Raw genomic sequence first — 20,101 nt, 5'->3', positions numbered from 1 at the left:
TATAATACATCAATAAAATCAATTTAGCCTCAAATAAATAATAAAACATGTTCAATTTGGATTAAATAATGCAAAAACAAAGTGTTGGAGAAGAAAGTAAAAGGGCACATATTGCAATGTAAAAAAGCTAACGTTTAAGTTCCTTGCTCAGAACATGAGAACATATGAAAGCTGGTGGTTCCTTTTAACAGGAGTCTTCAATATTCCCAGGCAAGAAGTTTTAGGTTGTAGTTATTATAGGAATTATAGGACTATAGCATCATGTTGTGGGGGTGCTTTGCTGCAGGAGGGACTGGTGCACTTCACAAAATAGATGGCATCATGAGGGAGGGCAATTGTGGATATATTGAAGCAACATCTCAAGACATCAGTCAGGAAGTTAAAGCTTGGTCGCAAATGGGTCTTCCAAATGGACAATGACCCCAAGCATACTTCCAGAGTTGTGGCAAAATGGCTTAAAGACAGCAAAGTCAAGGTATTGGAGTGGCCGTCACAAAGCCCTGACCTCAATCCTATAGAAAATGTGTGGGCAGAACCGAAAAAGCTTGTATGAGCAAGGAGGCCTACAAACCTGACTCAGTTACACCAGCTCTGTCAGGAAGAATGGGCCAAAATTCACCCAACTTATTGTGGAATGCTACCTGAAACATTTGACCCAAGTTAAACAATTGAAAGGCAATGCTACCAAAAACGAATTGAGTGTATGTAAACGTCTGACCCACTGGGAATGTGATGAAAGAAATCAAAAGCTGAAATAAATCATTCTCTCTATTATTATTCTGACATTTCACATTCTTAAAATAAAATGGTGATCCTAACTGACCTAAGACAGGGCATTTTTACCACGATTAAATGTCAGGAATTGTGAAACACTGAGTTTAAATGTATTTGGCTAAGGTGTATGTAAACTTCCAACTTCAACCGTATCTGCTTTCACTGGACATCTTCATATGTTTTAAAAACGTTCAGAAATAAACAGCATAACGCAGACGTGTCAATTATCACTTAGCAATGGTTATGGAGGAGAAAGTGGTGCTCTTGGAACGTTCAGACAGAAACCACATTGGCCCAACTCTCCATACACTGAGGGAACACCCTCTCTTTCCATGAGAGACTGACCAGGTGAAAGCTAAAATCCCTTATTTGATATCGCTTATTAAATCCACTTCAATCAGTGGAAGTGGTTACAGAAGGATTTTTAAGCCTTGGGACAATTGAGACTTGGATTGTGTATGTGTGCCATTGAATGGGGTATGGTAGTAGGTGCCAGGCGCACCGGTTTGTGTCAAGAACTGCAACGCTCAATAGTTTCCTGTGAGTATCATGAATGGTCCACCACCAAAAGGACATCCAGCCAACTTGACACAACTGTGGAAAGCATTGGCGTCAACATGGGCCAGCAACCCAGTGGAACGCTTTCGGCACCTTGGAGAGTCCATGCCCTGACCAAATTGAGGCTGTTCTGAGGGCAAAAGGGGGTGCATCTCAATATTAGGAAGGTGTTCCTAATGTTTGGTATGCTCTGTGTAAATATCTCTGGATTAGGTTATTCATTCCAAACTTTAAGGGGGCTCACGAGTGGCGCAGCAGTCTACGGCACTGCATCTCAGTGCTAGAGGCGTCACTACCGCCCCGTAGCACTCACTTCCGTTATCATTAAGTACTTTGAGAGACTAGTCAAGGACCATATCACCTCCACCCTACCTGACACCCTAGACCCACTCCAATTTGCTTGCCGCCCCAATAGGTCCACAGACGACGCAATCGCAACCACACTGCCCTAACCCATCTGGACAAGAGGAATACCCATGTGAGAATGCTGTTCATCGACTACAGCTCAGCATTTAACACCATAGTACCCTCCAAACTTGTCATCAAGCTCGAGACCCTGGGTCTCGACCCCGCACTGTGCAACTGGGTACTGGACTTCCTGACGGGCCGCCCCCAGGTGGTGAGGGTAGGCAACAACATCTCCACCCCGCTGATCCTCAACACTGGGGCCCCACAAGGGTGCGTTCTGAGCCTTCTCCTGTACTCCCTGTTCACCCACGACTGCATGGGCATGCACGTCTCCAACTCGATCATCAAGTTTGCGTACGACACTACAGTGGTAGGCTTGATTACCAACAACGACGAGACGGCCTACAGTGAGGAGGTGAGGGCCCTCGGAGTGTGGTGTCAGGAAAATAACCTCACACTCAACGTCAACAAAACAAAGGAGATGATTGTGGACTTCAGGAAACACATCGACGGGACAGTAGTGGAGAGGGTAGTAAGTTTTAAGTTCCTCGGCGTACACATCACGGACAAACTGAATTGGTCCACCCACACAGACAGCGTTGTGAAGAAGGCGCAGCAGCACCTCAGGAGGCAGAAGAAATTCGGCTGGTCACCAAAAGCACTCACAAACTTCTACAGAGGCACAATCGTGAGCATCCTGTTGGGCTGTATCACCGCCTGGTATGGCAACTGCTCCACCCACAACCGTAAGGCTCTCCAGAGGGTAGTGAGGTCTGCACAACGCATCACCGGGGGCAAACTCCCTGCCCTCAAAGACACCAACACCACCCGATGTCACAGGAAGGCCATAAAGATCATCAAGGACAACAACCACCCGAGCCACTGCCTGTTCACCCCGCTATCATCCAGAAGGCGAGGTCAGTACAGGTGCATGAAAGCAGGGACCGAGAGACTGAAAAACAGCTTCTATCTCAAGGCCATCAGACTGTTAAACAGCCACCACTAACATTGAGTGGCTGCTGCCAACACACTGACTCAACTCCAGCCACTTTAATAATGGGAATTGATGTAAAAAATGTATCACTAGCCACTTTAAACAATGCCACTTAATATAATGTTTACATACCCTACATTACTCATCTCATATGTATATACTGTACTCGATACCATCTACTGCATCTTGCTTGTGCCGTTCTGTTCCATCACTCATTCATACAGTGGGGCAAAAAAGTATTTAGTCAGCCACCAATTGTGCAAGTTCTCCCACTTAAAAATATGAGAGAGGCCTGTAATTTTCATCATAGGTACACTTCAACTATGACAGACAAAATGAGAAAAATAAATCCAGAAAATCACATTGTAGGATTGTGAATGAATTTATTTGCAAATTATGGTGGAAAATAAGTATTTGGTCACCTACAAACAAGCAAGATTTCTGGCTCTCACAAACCTGTAACTTCTTCTTTAAGAGGCTCCTCTGTCCTCCACTCGTTACCTGTATTAATGTCACCTGTTTGAACTTGTTATCAGTATAAAAGACACCTGTCCACAACCTCAAACAGTCACACTCCAAACTCCACTATGGCCAAGACCAAAGAGCTGTCAAAGGACACCAGAAACAAAATTGTAGACCTGCACCAGGCTGGGAAGACTGAATCTGCAATAGGTAAGCAGCTTGGTTTGAAGAAATCAACTGTGGGAGCAATTATTAGGAAATGGAAGACATACAAGACCACTGATAATCTCCCTCGATCTGGGGCTCAACGCAAGATCTCACCCCGTGGGGTCAAAATGATCACAAGAACAGTGAGCAAAAATCCCAGAACCACACGGGGGGACCTAGTGAATGACCTGCAGAGAGCTGAGACCAAAGTAACAAAGCCTACCATCAGTAACACACTACGCCGCCAGGGACTCAAATCCTGCAGTGCCAGACATGTCCCCCTGCTTAAGCCAGTACATGTCCAGGCCTGTCTGAAGTTTACTAGAGAGCAAGTGTACCTATGATGAAAATTACAGGCCTCTCTCATATTTTTAAGTGGGAGAACTTGCACAATTGGTGGCTGACTAAATACTTTTTTGTCCCACTGTATATCTTTATGTACATATTCTTTATCCCTTTACACTTGTGTGTATAAGGTAGTAGTTGTGGAATTGATAGGTTAGATTACTCGTTGGTTATTACTGCATTGTCGGAACTAGAAGCACAAGCATTTCGCTACACTCGCATTAACATCTGCTAACCATGTGTATGTGACAAATACAATTTGATTTGATTTATAGACACCCTGGTTCGAATTCAGGCTGTATCTCAACTGGACGTCATTGGGAGTCCCATGGGCCGGCAGGTAGCCTAGTGGTTAGAGCGTTGGGGCAGGAACCGTACGGTTGCTGGATTAACTCCCCGAGCTAACAAGATAAAAATCTGTCGTTCTTCCCCTGTACAAGGAAGTTAATTAGTTGGTTAGTTACCTGTTCCCCGGTAGGTCGTCATTGTAAATAGGAATGTGTTCTTAACTGACTTGCCTAGTTGAATAAAGGTTCAAGTAAAAAAATGTTTTACATTTAATGGATACTTTGAGATTTTGGCAATTAGGCCAAAATGCTAGCAGATACACATAAACTTCCAGTAATTGGGCTAACGCTAGTTAGCATTACCTCGCGAAACTACCACTAACTTCCTTAATATTGGACACAGAGAGAGAGAGAAATTCCACAAGTTCATCTGACTCTGGGGAAGTAAATAAAGGGCCTCATTGCCAAAATCCCAAATAATCATTTTAATAGTGATCAATTGTGGATATGAGGTATTGAATAGGTTATATTAAGGTTGGAACAAAAACATGTGCATACTTAAGTCATACAGTGCCCACTTAATATGCTGTAGCCAGAGGTATTTCTCTGTCTGATGTAGAGCTGTGTGTCTATCCACAGGTAAGAGCCATCATGACAGACTCAGCCTTCAGTATCGAGGAGCTAGAGGAACTCTATGTTCACCTCAAGGTAACAAATCATCGTTATTATCGTTCCTACGGCTTTTTACATCATTAACCAGCAGTGGTTTTGAACATTTAGTTTTCTCTGTTATCAATGTTGTTCTTAACTCAGGCGTGTCAACTTAGTGTGGTGGGTGGTAAATAAGTTTTTGTTGTGTGATGCTGGTCATGGTTGTGATGACAAGTCACACAGCTGTCACACGGTATGTGTTTTGTAAGCATTATCAATAGACCGAGAACAAAACAAGTTGTGGCTCATGTCCCAAACAAGTGTAAGACAACACATTTCACTGCACCTATCCAGTATATGTGACAAAACATTTTGTATTTTTTTAAACTGAAAGCTGGCACCAAAACCATCATTATCAAGCCATTGTCAATAGATCAAATGTCTCAACTGTCAAGCACCATTTGCACTCTCCATTCAATGTCTCAATCAGCCAGTACCACCTCTGAGCTGCATCCCACTTCCCTTCCCCATGGCAGGCCAAGCACATAATGAGCTGCTACTGGGGGGCCAGCACCACAGCGGCGGAGCGCCACGACCCCAGCCTGCCCTACCTGGAGCAGTACCGCATTGACCTGGGACAATTCTGCCAGCTGTTCGGGGCCCTGGGAACCTGGCTCTGTGGGACGCACACCGCCACGCTGGCCGCACGCCTCTTCCGCCTGCTGGACATGAACAAGGACGGCCTCATCAACTTCAAGGAGTTTGTCACGGGTCTGAGTGAGTTTGAAGAAGTAGAGAATCGCAACTTTCCGTTGAAAATATGAACTGATTTCTATATTAAACATGGATGTGTCGGGAGGAGGGGTCGGGGTTGTGTAGCTGGTGTTCTGAGATATTTTCGAGATCAGTTATGTGCTAGTTTGTAGCAGGATAAATCTCACTGCTTAATTGGCTGGTAGTGATTTTACGATTAGTCAGCATGGATCCCACTGACCCACCACGTGTCTCCCAAAAGGTGGGATGTACCACGGAGACATGACAGAGAAACTCAAGTTACTGTACAATCTTCACCTGCCGCCAGGTAAGCAGGGGAAAACACAACTCTGTCTCACTAATTAGCTTCACACACATGTTTTTCCCTCAAACACAGTTGTAGTGAATCAGCACAATCTTGTGGCCCTGTGCTTTGGGTGGTGTGTTTTTTTTTTTAAAGGGACAGGCACCATGTATATGCGTGATGGAAGAATTGTGTTCGTGTCTGTGGGTGTGTTACTATAATGTTATAGAATGGGAACAATTGAGCAGTTTTGAATGAAGTATGTGCACGTGCGTGCTTGTGGGTATGATTTGTGTGTGTGTGTGTGTGGGTATGATTTGTGTGTGTGTGTGTGTGTTAGGATAATACATACTGGGGCGAACATACTTCTTGTCTCTCTTACAGCATTGTGTCCAGAGGAGGCCGAGTCGGCACTGGAAGCTACACAGTTCTTCACTGATGACACTCCACAGGGTACACACACACATTGATGTTGACATAAACATACTGCTGTTGACATAAACGTAACATAATCCCTCAGGAGGGAAAACACACACGTGTGAACCATCTTTCATTCTGTAGTTTGCTCACAATTTCCATGTGATATTTGACATGTTGGTTCGATTTTTCTTGTTTTTTTTGCTTGAGGCAATGAGTGGTCCTGGTCCCTTGCATGTGTCTGTGCATTGAAAACTGATTCCTACTACTGACTTAACTGAATGTGTATTCTCATCTTCCTATCGTTTGATCCTCTCCTCCCTGCCTCCCTCTTTCTCCACCCGCCCGCTTTCCTCCGTCTCACCTTCCTCCCTTCTCACTTTGTCTTAATCTCCTCATCTTGCTCTTTATCTATCTCTCTCTCTTTAATTCTTTCTCTCATGTCTGTCCTCTCTCCATGTGGTTCCGTTTCCTTCTCACTGCTCCAGAACCTCCCTTCCTGTCTGATCTGGACTTCCTGGTGCAGGAAGTGACCTCAGGTTTGTCTCTCTGTAAATCTCTTTGTCACAAAGACACTTTTGATCAACAAAATGGTGGCCACACTGTATTGAGGGGGAATAGTCAATCTCATGTGGTATAGCACACTCAGTGACATCATACCAGCAGATTACACAACTATCTTTATACAGAGTGGAGACCCTTGATCAAAATGCTCTTTGTAGTACTCCCCCCCCTTTAATTTACTCTCCCTGTCCACTTGGTACAGTCCACTCTGGGCTCTCTTTGGTACGTTCCGGTCCAGGTGTGAATGACATCGCATCGCTTTCCCCCTGTATATATCTGCTGTGGTATCCATATCTTCCATCCTTGCCTGTTACCCTCCTAGCATCTGGGGGCTAGTTGACTCACTTCCCTGCCTGTTACCCTCCTAGCATCTGGGGGCTAGTTGACTCACCTCCCTGCCTGTTACCCTCCTAGCATCTGGGGGCTAGTTGACTCACCTCCCTGCCTGTTACCCTCTTAGCATTTGGGGGCTAGTTGATTCACCTCCCTGCCTGTTACCCACCTAGCATCTGGGGGCTAGTTGACTCACCTCATCTTCTGTTAAGTGGATGTCTCACACACTAGCACAATCATCTTCCACTGGAAAGACCCCCCTCCTCCCAACCCCTGTCTAGATAACCCACTTTCCTACTTGTCAATGTGTAGTGTGTACACTGGTGTGGATGGTCTGATTAGTGGGCATGGTGATGATGGTGGTTTACTCTGTCTGCAGGAGAGGAGGTGAAAGAGGCTGAGGACGCATTGGGAAGCGGAGATACAGAGGAGAAGAAAGGTGAGCCTCACTCCCCTGCCAATATTAATGACCTTTCTACAGTACTGGTCTTCTTCCTTGTCCTGCCCTCTGCAGGATTCAAACGGTATTGCTATGCATACAGTGCCTTCAGAAAGCATTCATACCCCTTGACTTACATTTTGTTGTGTAATAGCCTGAATTCAAAATGTACAGTGGCAAGAAAAAGTATGTGAGCCCTATGGAATTACCTGGATTTCTGCATGAACTTGTCATAACAATAGATAAACACAGTCTGCTTACACTAACACACAAACAATTATACATTTTCATGTCTTTATTGAACTTAGTGTGGATGGGAAAAGTATGTGAACCCTTTGATTTAATAACTGGTTGACCCTCCTTTTTGCAGCAATAACCTCAACCAAACATTTTTTGTAGTTGCGGATCAGACCTGCACAACGGTCAGGAGGAATTTTGGACCATTTTTGTTTTCAAAACTGTTTCAGTTCAGCAATATTCTTGGGATGTCTGGTGTGAACCGCTCTCTTGAGGTCATGCCACAGGATCTCAAAACAGGTTGAGATCAGGATTTTCTTCTTTTGAAGCAATTCTGTTGTTGGTTTACTTGTATTTTGGGTCGTTGTCCTGTTGCATCACCCAACTTCTGTTGAGCTTCGATTGGCGGACAGATAGCCTCACATTCTCCTGCAAAATGTCTTGATAAACTTGGGAATTCATTTTCCCATCAATGATAGCAAGCTGTCCAGACCCCGAGGCAGCCAAAACCATGATTCTCCCTCCACCATACTTTACAGTGAGGATGAGGTTTTACTGTTTTTTTCCACACAGTGTTGTGTGTTCCTCCCAAATAACTCAACTTTAGTTTCATCTGTCCACAGAATATTTTGCCAGTAGCACTGTGGAACATCCGGGTGCTCTTTTGCAAATTTCAGACGTGCAGCAATGTTTTCTTTGGACAGCAGTGGCTTCTTCCGTGGTGTTCTCCCATGAACACCATTCTTGTTTAGTGTTTCACGTATTGTAGACTCGTCAGATGTTATCATGTTCCAGAGATTACTGTAAGTCTTAAGCTGCCACTCTAGGATTCGTCTTAACCTCATTGAGCATTCTGCGCTGTGCTCTTGCAGTCATCTTAGCAGGACGGCCACTCCTATGGAGAGTAGCAACAGTGCTGAACTTTCTCCATTTATAGACAATTTGTCTTACCGTGGACTGATGAACATCAAGGCTTTTAGAGATACTTTTGTAACCCTTTCCAGCTTTATGCAAGTCAACAATTATTAGGTATTCTGATATCTATTTTGTTCAAGGCATGGTTCACATCAGACAATGCTTCTTGTGAATAGCAAACTCAAATTTTGTGAGTTTTTTTAAATTTTTATAGGGCAGGGCAGCTCTAACCAACATCTCTAATCTCGTTTCATTGATTGGACTCCAGGTTAGCTATTACATTTGTTTTTCTTACCCATCTACACGCAATACCCCATAATGACAAAGTAAAACATGTTTTTAGAAATGTTTGCAAATTTGTTGAAAATGATTTACATCAGGATTCACACCTCTTTGCTATGACGCTCTAAATTGAGCTCCGGAGCTCCAATTTTCTTTGATCATTCTTGAGATGTCAATACAACTTGTTTGGAGTCTGTGGCCAATTAAATTGTTTGGACATGATTTAGAAAGAAACATGCCTGTCTATATAAGGTCCCAAATTTGACAGTTCATGTCAGAGCGGAAACTATAGCTTGAAGTCCAAGGAACTGTCCGTAGATCTCCGACAATTGTGATGAGGCCTACATCTGGGGAAGAGAATAAAACAATTTCTAGAGTGTTGAAAGTTTCCAAGAGCATAGTGAACTCCATCATTGGGAGATATGGAACTACCCAGCCTACCTAGAGCTCGCCATCTGACCAAACTGAGCAACCGGGCAAGAAGGACTTTGGTCAGGGAGGGGACAGAACTACAGAGTTCCTTGGCTGAGATGGGAGAACCTGCAAGAAGGACAAGTCTCTACAGTGAAGATTTACAGCCAATGCGATGCTGGAATGGCTTCAGAACAAGAATTTGAAAGCCATTGAGTGGCCCAGCCAAAGCTCAGACGAATCCCACTAAAAATCTGTGGAAAGACTTGAAGATTGCTGTTCACTGCCGCTCCCCATCTAAACTAACAGAGCCTGAGAAAATCTGAGGAAGAATGTGAGAAAATTCCAAAATCCAGATGTGTAAAGCTGATACAGACATACCAAAGACGACTCAAAGCTGTAATCGCCACCGAAGGTGCTTTTCCAAAGTATTGACTCGGGTGTGAATACTTGTGAATTATATATTTCTGTATTTCATTTTCAATACATTTGCAGTCATTTTTAAAGATATGTTTTCACTTTGTTATTATGGAATATTGTGTTTAGATGGGTGAGAAAAATCTATTGCATCAATTTTAAATTCAGGCTGTAACACAACAAAATATGGAATAAGTCCAGGGGTATGAATACTTTCTAAAGGCACTGCATCCAGTGTAATATTGTGATATCTGTTTCAGAGGTGAAGGACTATAAGTACTACCTGCGGATGTGGGCCATGGAGAATGAGCCCAAGAAGGAGACCATTAAAGACCTTCGCAGGATGAACCAGGTACATGCAACATTACTGAGAGATGACCATAACTTGACCACTCATACACACTTAGAGAAGCCATTTCTGCCTGATCCCCTGTGTGTGTCCCCTACAGGAGCAGTTCATAGAGCTGTGTAAGACCCTGTACAACATGTTCAGCGAGGACCCACTGGAGCAGGAGCTCTACCACGCCATCGCCACTGTGGCCAGCCTGCTGCTGCGCATCGGAGAGGTGGGCAAGAAGTTCACCAACAACGGCGCCAACAAACCAACTGACACCATCAACGCCCAGGCTCCCGCCCCCGCCGCTGAACTGCTCCAACCCGAAAAAGAGGAGCCGAACGGGGAGAGCAGCTCAGGGCAGTCCCTGGTCTGCAGGGCCTTGGCGGAGGCCCAGCTGGAAACGCCGCCTCAGCAGACGTCGGACGAAGAAGTGAAGGATGACACGTCGGTCTCGTCCTACTCCATGGTGAGCACAGGTTCTCTGCAGTGTGAGGACATCGCCGACGACACAGTCCTGATTGGCTGCGCCTGCGACCAGCAGCGGCGGGGAAGTATATTGGACGGCGATTGGTCCATCACCTTTGAGCAGGTGCTGGCGTCGATGCTCACCGAGCCGCCCCTGGTGGACTACTTTGAGAAGAAGGGAGACATTCAGGCAAGGATGGCTATCTGTAAGATGCAAAGGAGAGTGGAAAGGCAGGTGAGCTCGTCAAGCGACCACGAATTGGCCCAGCTCTCAACCTGACTCACCTCACTTCTCACCCGTAGGGGAAACCCATCACTGTCCTACTCAAGTTACTGTTGCTCCTTGCCTCACTACCATTTCACAGGGAGCTCTAGACTTGTATCTCTGTTGTGATTGTCATCCTTATACAGAACCAGATGTGTGTGTATATAGGAAATATATCTATTGAAACAAAATACTCCAGAGTCTGCCCAACGGATCCTACCTTTTGATAAAAGCCACATGACCCAAAACATTTAGGGCTGGTTTCCCAGAACCGCATTCCACCTAAGCCTGTAACTAGACTAAAAAGCACATTCAAAATATAGATTCTCCATTGATCATGCTTTCTATTCCAGGACTAAGCTTTAATATTGATCTGGAAAACCGGGCCTTGGAGCGTAGTGGCTAATCCAAGGGTAGGATGTTGGTACTCAACTGTATTATTGTATCTATCCCTGTGCCCTTTCTGTTGCTTCTCTGCACTCTGCGGACCACAATCAAAGCTGTGGATAAATGCCTTTAAATATAAGACCTGTATATGAGACATGTATACGTTTGTGTGTCTGTGAAATCCACAGCTGTCTCAAACTAAAGAAAGAAAGCCTTGCCTTAAAAAAAAAAAAGACTAAACTGGATGTTAGATTTTTTTGGAAAGAGCTTGTTTTTGTTTTATGTAGTTTTTTCTTAGGAAGAACGTTGGCGTAACCAGTCGGTTCTCTGGCCAGTACTTGTTTTATTAGTCCCAATTCAGCAGTCTTAACTAACCGTCAATGAATCTGCAGCCTTCAGATAAGCATGGAGCTTCTCTCATTGGGTGACTTGCCTGCCACTCGTAACTTACTAGGGCCTGATTAGACTGTTCATTCATCAAATTACCTCAAGTATTGTTTTACCAACATAAATACTATAACCATTACAGAAATACTAATACCATTACAGTTACTAGGCCTAACTGTCAGTTTTATCTATGTATTCGGGCCGAGGTAAATTGAACACCTGTAAGTAAGTGTTCGATGGATACCCCTGCAATGCACTTCTGTCGTTTCAGAATAGCAGTAAGGAAACACTTCCTGATGGTTTACTGAAAACAAGCAACTACAATTTTTTTACTGATTGCAATTACATTTCAGTCTAGAAATATTTGCTTAATGTCATGTAAGGCTTTTTGTTGGATTATCCATCACGCCTGTAGGTGTCAACCTGTAAATTGCTGCATATCATATTCGTAGTATCTTCTGTTCAAAGCTTGTAAATGTAAAAAAGAGATGCTTTGTACGCAGTATTTTGATTTACTACAAACCCACATTGGTCACAGATATTTTACACAGGCAATTCTACAGAATGCTTAATGCCCTCTTTCGTCAACAGCTATCTTTAATGTTTTACCAGAAAAAAGTATCTTTTAACAAGCCCTTTTAAACCATTCAGCTCCCCTACTTCGGAAGGGACTGGACAGATGTAAACAATGGCTCCAGTCCGGATGAGGTTTGGGGATTGTCTGGAATATTTCTCACACCTATCTAGTTACTTCAGACACTAGAGTAGTAAATAGGAGTTAGGGATTGTTAGACAAGGCTATTGGCTCCTCACAGTTTGTTTCCTCTATGGCTATCCAGACAGGTCTGGTTATCAGCTGAGAAATGTGCTGCCGCTGTTCAATTCTAATCTCACAAATGTTCTTCTGTAACACTAAAACCAGACTGTAGTAAAAGGTTGTCTGGCTGGCCCATTGTGCATAACGAAACACAACAGTCCGGTGTTGGTTGTAGCATTACATACCAAGTTTATCGTCTCTTTGTAAGATAATTGTTTTATACCCCAAGGTAAATTTATCACAGTGTTATTTGGCCTAAAACACCAAAGTACCATTTAATTCAATTATATGTTGTTTTTCTATCTTTTTTTGCACACAAACCCTGTCTCACTCTTTGTATATTATTTGCTTTGCACTTGCCTATGTTTCTGATGTATAATGAAAATGACTAATTGTACTTGTTTACCTTGCAGACTACTTTCTAAATGTGAAAACAAAGAATGAGGAAGCGGTTTGGGATCCTTTTTGGTTCTAGGATAGCCTATGTGGCCGTTGCAAGTCTGTTTATCCACCTATAGCTATAATGTCATTACTGTATTCATGTAACAGATTTATTTATTCACAAACTTGCATTTTAAATTCTTTGATCAGTACTGTGCTATGTTGTGTACTAAATACAAATAGTGAATGGAATAACGTGTTTGTTTGTTTTGGCATAGGATGGATGGGTGGTGGTGCAAAATGCAGGCATGTGAGGGGGATCAATGGAGGCCCTGAGAGGATAAGAGCCACTCACTCAGCACTATGAGCTCAGTGTAGTCCTTGCTGTTCCCTGTCAGATCCTTAGAGGACCCCACAGAGCAGACGTACATGCTGCTATCTCCCCATCTGGGCAAGGTTCAGGTCTGCGTCTAAAGACAAAAGTAGGATGGAAGTTTGGAGGGGTCACTGGCAACACAGTCACTGTCATTGGTAAACGTAGGAATACCCCACTGCTGAAGGAGACAAGAAAGCCTGATTTTAACTTCTTAAAACCCCACCTAAATAAACGTAAATCCTGGGGGAAATGTTCTGTGGACCAATGAAACTAAATTACTGTTCTTTGGCAATATACACTGCTCAAAAAAATAAAGGGAACACTAAAATAACATACTAGATCTGAATGAATAAAATATTCTTATTAAATACTTTTTTCTTTACATAGTTGAATGTGCTGACAACAAAATCACACAAAAATTATCAATGGAAATCAAATGTATCAACCCATGGAGGTATGGATTTGGAGTCACACTCAAAAGTGGAAAACCACACTACAGGCTGATCCAACTTTGATGTAATGTCCTTAAAACAAGTCTAAATGAGGCTCAGTAGTGTGTGTGTGGCCTCCATGTGCCTGTATGACCTCCCTACAACGCCTGGGCATGCTCCTGATGAGGTGGCGTATGGTCTCCTGAGGGATCTCCTCCCAGACCTGGACTAAAGCATCTGCCAACTCCTGGACAGTCTGTGGTGCAACGTGGCGTTGGTGGATGGAGTGAGACATGGTGTCCCAGATGTGCTCAATTGGATTCAGGTCTGGGGAATGGGCGGGCCAGTCCATAGCATCAATGCCTTCCTCTTGCAGGAACTGCTGACACACTCCAGCCACATGAGGTCTAGCATTGTCTTGCATTAGGAGGAACCCAGGGCCAACCGCACCAGTATATGGTCTCACAAGGGGTCTGAGGATCTCATCTCGGTACCTAATGGCAGTCAGGCTACCTCTGGCGAGCACATGGAGGGCTGTGCGGCCCCCCAAAGAAATGCCACCCTACACCATGACTGACCCACCGCCAAACCGGTCATGCTGGAGGATGTTGCAGGCAGCAGAACGTTCTCCACGGCGTCTCCAGACTCGTCTGTCACATGTGCTCAGTGTGAACCTGCTTTCATCTGTGAAGAGCACAGTGCGCCAGTGGCGAATTTGCCAATCTTGGTGTTCTCTTGCAAATGCCAAACGTCCTGCATATGGTGTTGGGCTGTAAGCACAACCCCCACCTGTGGACGTCGGGCCCTCATACCACCTTCATGGAGTCTGTTTCTGACCGTTTGAGCAGACACATGCACATTTGTGGCCTGCTGGAGGTAATTTTGCAGGGCTCTAGCAGTGCTCCTCCTGCTCCTCCTTGCACAAAGGCGGAGGTAGCGGTCCTGCTGCTGGGTTGTTGCCCTCCTACGGCCTCCTCCACGTCTCCTGATGTACTGGCCTGTCTCCTGGTAGCGCCTCCATGCTCTGGACACTACGCTGACAGACACAGCAAACCTTCTTGCCACAGCTCGCATTGATGTGCCATCCTGGATGAGCTGCACTACCTGAGCCACTTGTGTGGGTTGTAGACTCCGTCTCATGCTACCACTATAGTGAAAGCACCGCCAGCAATCAAAAGTGAGCAAAACATCAGCCAGGAAGCATAGGAACTGAGAAGTGGTCTGTGGTCACCACCTGCAGAACCACTCCTTTTATTGGGGGTGTCTTGCTAATTGCCTATAATTTCCACCTGTTGTCTATTCCATTTGCCCAACAGCATGTGAAATTTATTGTCAATCAGTGTTGCTTCCTAAGTGGACAGTTAAGATTTCACAGAAGTGTGATTGACTTGGAGTTACATTGTGTTGTTTAAGTGTTCCCTTTATTTTTTTGAGCAGTGTAGATCAGGGCTAATGACCAAATGAAGCATTCAATGAAAATAACACCCTCCCTACAATCAAGTTTGATAATGCTGTAGGGTTGCTTTGCTGCCTCTGGTACTGGGGGCCTTGAACGTACTAAAGGCATCATTAAATCAGCAGATTATCAGGTGTTTTGTCGTCCAATGTTCAACCCAGTGTCCAAAAATTGGTTCTCCATTGAAAGATGTGGGTCTTCCAACAGGACAATGACCCCAAACCCACATAAAAAAGCACCCAACAATGGTTAAGAACGTGCTGGACCGTTCTGGAGTGGCCAGCGAAGTGTCCATATACCTATGTCGGGGCCTCCCGAGTGGTGCAGCGGTCTAAGGCAATGCATCGAAGTGCTTAAGGCATCACTACAGACGCGAGTTTGATCCCAGTCTGTGTCACAACCAGCTGTGACCTGGGGTCCCATAGGGGAGGGCACAACTGGCCCAGCATCGTTCGGGTTAGTGGAGGCTTTACTTGGCTCATCGCGCTCTAGCGACTCCTTGTGGCAGGCAGGATGCCCGCAGTTTGACTTCGGTCGTCAGTTGAACTGTATTTCCTCCAACACATTGGTGCGGCTGGCTTCCGGGTTAAGCGGGCGGTTGTTATAAAGCGCAGTTTGGCGGTTCATGTTTGGGAGTACCCATGACTTGACCTTCCATGACTTGACCTTCACCCCTCCCGAACCCATTGGGCAGTTGCAGCGATGAGACAATAACGTAATTGGATCGCAATTGGATATCACGAAATTAGGGAGGAAAAAGGGGGGGTTAAAAAACAGCAGTTGGTGGAGGGCACCCCTCAAGCATTGAAGAATTAGAGCAGTTTGCTGCTGAAAAGTGCACCAAATTGCCAGTAGAAAGGTGCAGCAAGCTCATTGATGGCTATAAAGTGTTTGTCTGCAGTTATCTTGGCTAAAGGCTGTGCAACCAAGTACTAGCTGTGGCAGCAAGTAGCCTAGTGGTTAGAGTGTTGGGCCAGTAACCGAAAGGTTGCTAGATCGAATCCCCGAGCTGACAAGGTAAAAATCTGTCATACCCCACCACCATTATAGGGCACTCTGTTGACAACAATGACATCAGCAAACCGCTTGCCCACACAACACCATACACGCTGTCTGCCATCGGCCCGGTACAGTTGAAACCGGGATTCATCGAAGGTGATCTGCGGTTACGCCTATCATGAAAAGGAGGTTAAAACATGCACCGGTGTCTTACGTTGGCTATTCAAGTATCAATAGGCAGACTGCTGATACCTGCTCTGAAAATGTCTGAACTTCAATTACATTTTAGTATCGTAGACTAGTCCTAGTCTAGACAGTATTATTATTGAACAACTCTTGTGATTCTACATGCAACAGGTCTACAAAGTTCAGAAATAACTTCAGGCTTTCTGCAATGATAGTAGGCTGCATTCCGCACATGACAATGTACATTAAAGTCATTACATGTACACTACCATTCAAATGTTTTTGAATGCCTACTCATTCAAGGGTTTTTCTTTATTTTACTATTTTCTACATTGTAGAATAATAATGAAGACATCAAAACTATGAAATAACACATGGAATCATGTAGTAAGCAAAGAAGTGTTAAACAAGTCCAAATATATTTTATATTTGAGATTCTTCAAATAGCCACCCTTTGCTTTGATGACAGCTTTGCACACTCTTGGCATTCTCTCAACCAGCTTCATGAGGTAGTCACCTGGAATGCATTTCAATTAACAGGTGTGTCTAATTAAAAGTTAATTTGTGGAATTTCTTAAAATTCTTAATTGCGTTTGAGCCAATCAGTTGTGTCAAGGTAGGGGTGGTATACAGAAGATAGCCCTATTTGGTAAAAGACCAAGTCCATATTATGGAAAGAACAGCTCAAATACTAAAGAGAAGACTCTCCATTACTTTACAAATAATTACACCTGGAAAATTTCAGGAACTGTGGAAGTTTCTTCAAGTGCAGTCGCAAAAACGATAAAGCGGTATGATGAAACTGGCTCTCATGAGGACCGCCACAGAAATGGAAGACCCAGAGTTACCTCTGCTGTAGAGGATAAGTTCATTGTAGTTACCAACATCAGAAATTGCAGCCCAAATAAATGCTTCAGAGTTCAAGTAACAGACACATATCAACTGTTCAGAGGAGACTGTGAATCAGGCCTTCATGGTCAAATTGCTGCACAGAAACCTCTACTAAAGGACACCAATAAGAAGAAGAGACTTGCTTGGGCCAATAAACATGAGCAATGGACATTAGACTGGTGGAAATGTGTCCATCGGTCTAGAGTCCAAATTGGAGATTTTTAGTTTCAACCACTGTGTCTTTGTGAGACACGGTGTGGGTGAACGGATGATCTCCGCATGTGTATTTCTCACCGTAAAGCATGGAGGTGGTGTGGGGGTGCTTTACTGGTGACACTGTCTGTCATTTATTTAGAATTCAAGGCACACTTAACCAGCATGGCTACCACAGCATTCTGTAGAGATACGCCATCCCATCTGGTTTGGGCTTAGTGGGACTATAATTTGTTTTTCAACAGGACAATGACCCAACACACCTCCAGGCTGTATAAGGCCTATTTGACCAAGAAGGATGAGATGAGTTGGACTGCAAAGTGAAGGAAAAGCAGTCAACAAGTGCCTAGCACATGTGGGAACTCCTTCAACACTGTTGGAAAATCATTCCAGGTGAAGCTGGTTGAGAAAATGTACAAAGCTGTCATCAAGCCAAGGGTGACTATAGAAAATATATTCTGGTTTGTTTAACACTTTTTTTGGTTACAACATGATTCAATATGTGTTATTTCATCGTTTTAATGTCTTCACTATTATTCAACAATGTAGAAAATAGTAAAAGTAAATAACCCCTTGAATGAGTAGGAGTTTTTGACCAGTAGTGTAAGTTAGAAGAAATATGAATACAGAGCCTGACAGCTCAACACATACACATACATACAGTTCAACGGCATGTAGACTCGTGTCAGATTTAAGCTGACTGTAACCTTATCATGGACAACTCCGATTGCCCTTTTGTCATACACGATATGTCCCATTGACTTTATAATATAAGGCATGCCCTCTCCTCAATCCACCACACTGAATCAGTTTCCTACCTATCGCCATTCCTGTGCTTATCCCTAGGTATTTGCCTGGCACATTTTCTCTTCTATGCATGACAGACCACATTCTCTGTCATTTCCAAAACTCCCGCCTGCTGTGTACCAGAGTTTTAGGACTAGCTGGTTAAATTAGCACAAAGTGTCCAATGCTCCCGCCTGCCGAACACCTGCCCTGAACGCTAACAGAACTGCGGGAAAACAGTTCCTGACAGGGAAAGACGAAGGACACTGTCTACCGGTGTACGGCTAGATAGCTACCGTTGCCCACACCGGGCTTATACTGTGGCATCCAACGTTATTGTGCATTAATGCCACCTACTCTACTGGATCACCCCCGCCTGTCGTAACTCAAAAATAATAAAAAACAATAGAAGTATAAAAAGCGGATGTTCATTTAGGAACCAATGGGATAGTCGAGCGGGGGGGGGGGGTTAAATCCCACATGTAGGACCACCCCGAATTGCGGCTGCAATTGCACTCTTCTGGTCATTTCCAGAGAAAGGGGCGTGTCTACTTTAGGGGTGGGCAGAGTAGCGGTAAAAACCCAGACTGTTTCTTAATGTTTAACCCTTGGCCTAAAATGGTCATACCCCTGCATAAATCTAATTAAAAGCATTGTAGAAATCCCCATCAAAAACTGTCTGTTTAAACTAGAGATGTGTTTGTTGCATGGGCTGCGTCTCAATTACGACATCCGCCGATATTGCCCTTTGTCAGACCATGAGACATCCCGAAAATTGGTGTTCTCACGAAAACGTCTGTAGCGTCCAAACGGTTTGGCCTACAAACTATGACCAGTCTATTGAATGCTGAGACACTAACAAACTCAATGGTGTTCTCCGTTTTGCCTCACAAGACTCAACTGGTACCAGTACTTTCAGAAAAAAACAAGTATGGAAGTATATATAGGATAGTTTAGTGCCTAAAATATGGGGATAAATACATGCAAAAAATATATATATTTTCTTCCTGATCTTTCTTATCTCTGACACTTCAGAACAAACATCCTTTTGATTTTGTTTTGGACCATCTGTTCCATGCAGTAAGTCTGTTATTCAATGTGTTGTTATTGGCTAATAGAAGGTGTGTGTGGGGTTCATGAAGGAACCAATGGGATGCTCAAGGGGGTTTGTTCATAAAGGATCCAAATGGGATACCCACATGCAGGATCACTCAGAATTGTGGGCTGCAGTTGGACACTATTGCATTTCTGAGCATCAAATTCATCATGGGAACCACTCAGTTGCACACTATTGGAGGAGCTAAACATTTCCATAGCCTCCCACGCCACGTTTGCGCCGCCACTCCGATCCCTTCCATTGAAAATGAATAAGAACACATGCATATGGGCTGTAATGACTTAAGATTGAACAACTTCCTCTTTCGACAGTTTTGAAAAACATTCCCGGGAAAATAACAGCATCTCAAGCTTATCGTTTAACTACTACAACTAAAACAAAGCACATGGTTCAGGAATGTAATGTCCTAAGATGCTGTTTATGCCAAATCTACCAAGTGCAACAGGTAACAAAAGTTTTCAAGTTGCTACTAGCTAGCTTGTATGCGTTGCATGTGTAAATATTTGCTCCATTGATTTCGGGTTAAAATGAGCTAAACAAATGCAAGCTTAGGCTGGCAAGCTGTGTGGGGAAAAGCAGTCTGTCATCAAGGTAAACCAGCTAGCTAATGATTTATTCAGACCACACAGTTGGCAAACATGTTGTAAATTATTTGCAAAAAAATTGTTTTGTGTAACCTTTCCAGGAGTTTGGACGTAGCTCTGGAGTGGATTGTAGACGTCATGTTCAGAAGCTCAATGCCAGGCGGAGAGAGAACGCTCTTCTGTTATACAAGTGTTGGAGGGAAATATGTCAGAAGACTTGGACACACGTGACCTGTATGTGTCAGTGTCTTCCCTAGTTTAATTT

At 44.0% G+C, this 20,101-nt stretch overlaps 1 protein-coding gene across 1 annotated transcript in view; it reads left to right on the top strand.

Moving 5' to 3' along the window:
• Positions 1-13,052, top strand: part of LOC115130795 (TBC1 domain family member 9B-like) — a 47,917-nt gene extending 34,865 nt beyond the window's left edge. The window contains 8 exon segments of the mRNA XM_029662240.2: positions 4,675-4,743; positions 5,223-5,463; positions 5,702-5,767; positions 6,128-6,196; positions 6,649-6,699; positions 7,437-7,496; positions 10,019-10,110; positions 10,208-13,052. Coding sequence (XP_029518100.2) covers positions 4,675-4,743; positions 5,223-5,463; positions 5,702-5,767; positions 6,128-6,196; positions 6,649-6,699; positions 7,437-7,496; positions 10,019-10,110; positions 10,208-10,840 — 1,281 coding nt within the window. The 3' untranslated portion in view covers positions 10,841-13,052.
• Positions 13,053-20,101: the final 7,049 nt, after the last annotated feature.

The sequence above is a fragment of the Oncorhynchus nerka genome, linkage group LG6 (genome assembly GCF_034236695.1).
Source record: "Oncorhynchus nerka isolate Pitt River linkage group LG6, Oner_Uvic_2.0, whole genome shotgun sequence".
Classification (NCBI taxonomy): Eukaryota; Metazoa; Chordata; class Actinopteri; order Salmoniformes; family Salmonidae; genus Oncorhynchus; species Oncorhynchus nerka.
Note: the sequence above shows the minus strand (reverse complement) of the source record. Positions and strands in the feature narration are given on the sequence as shown.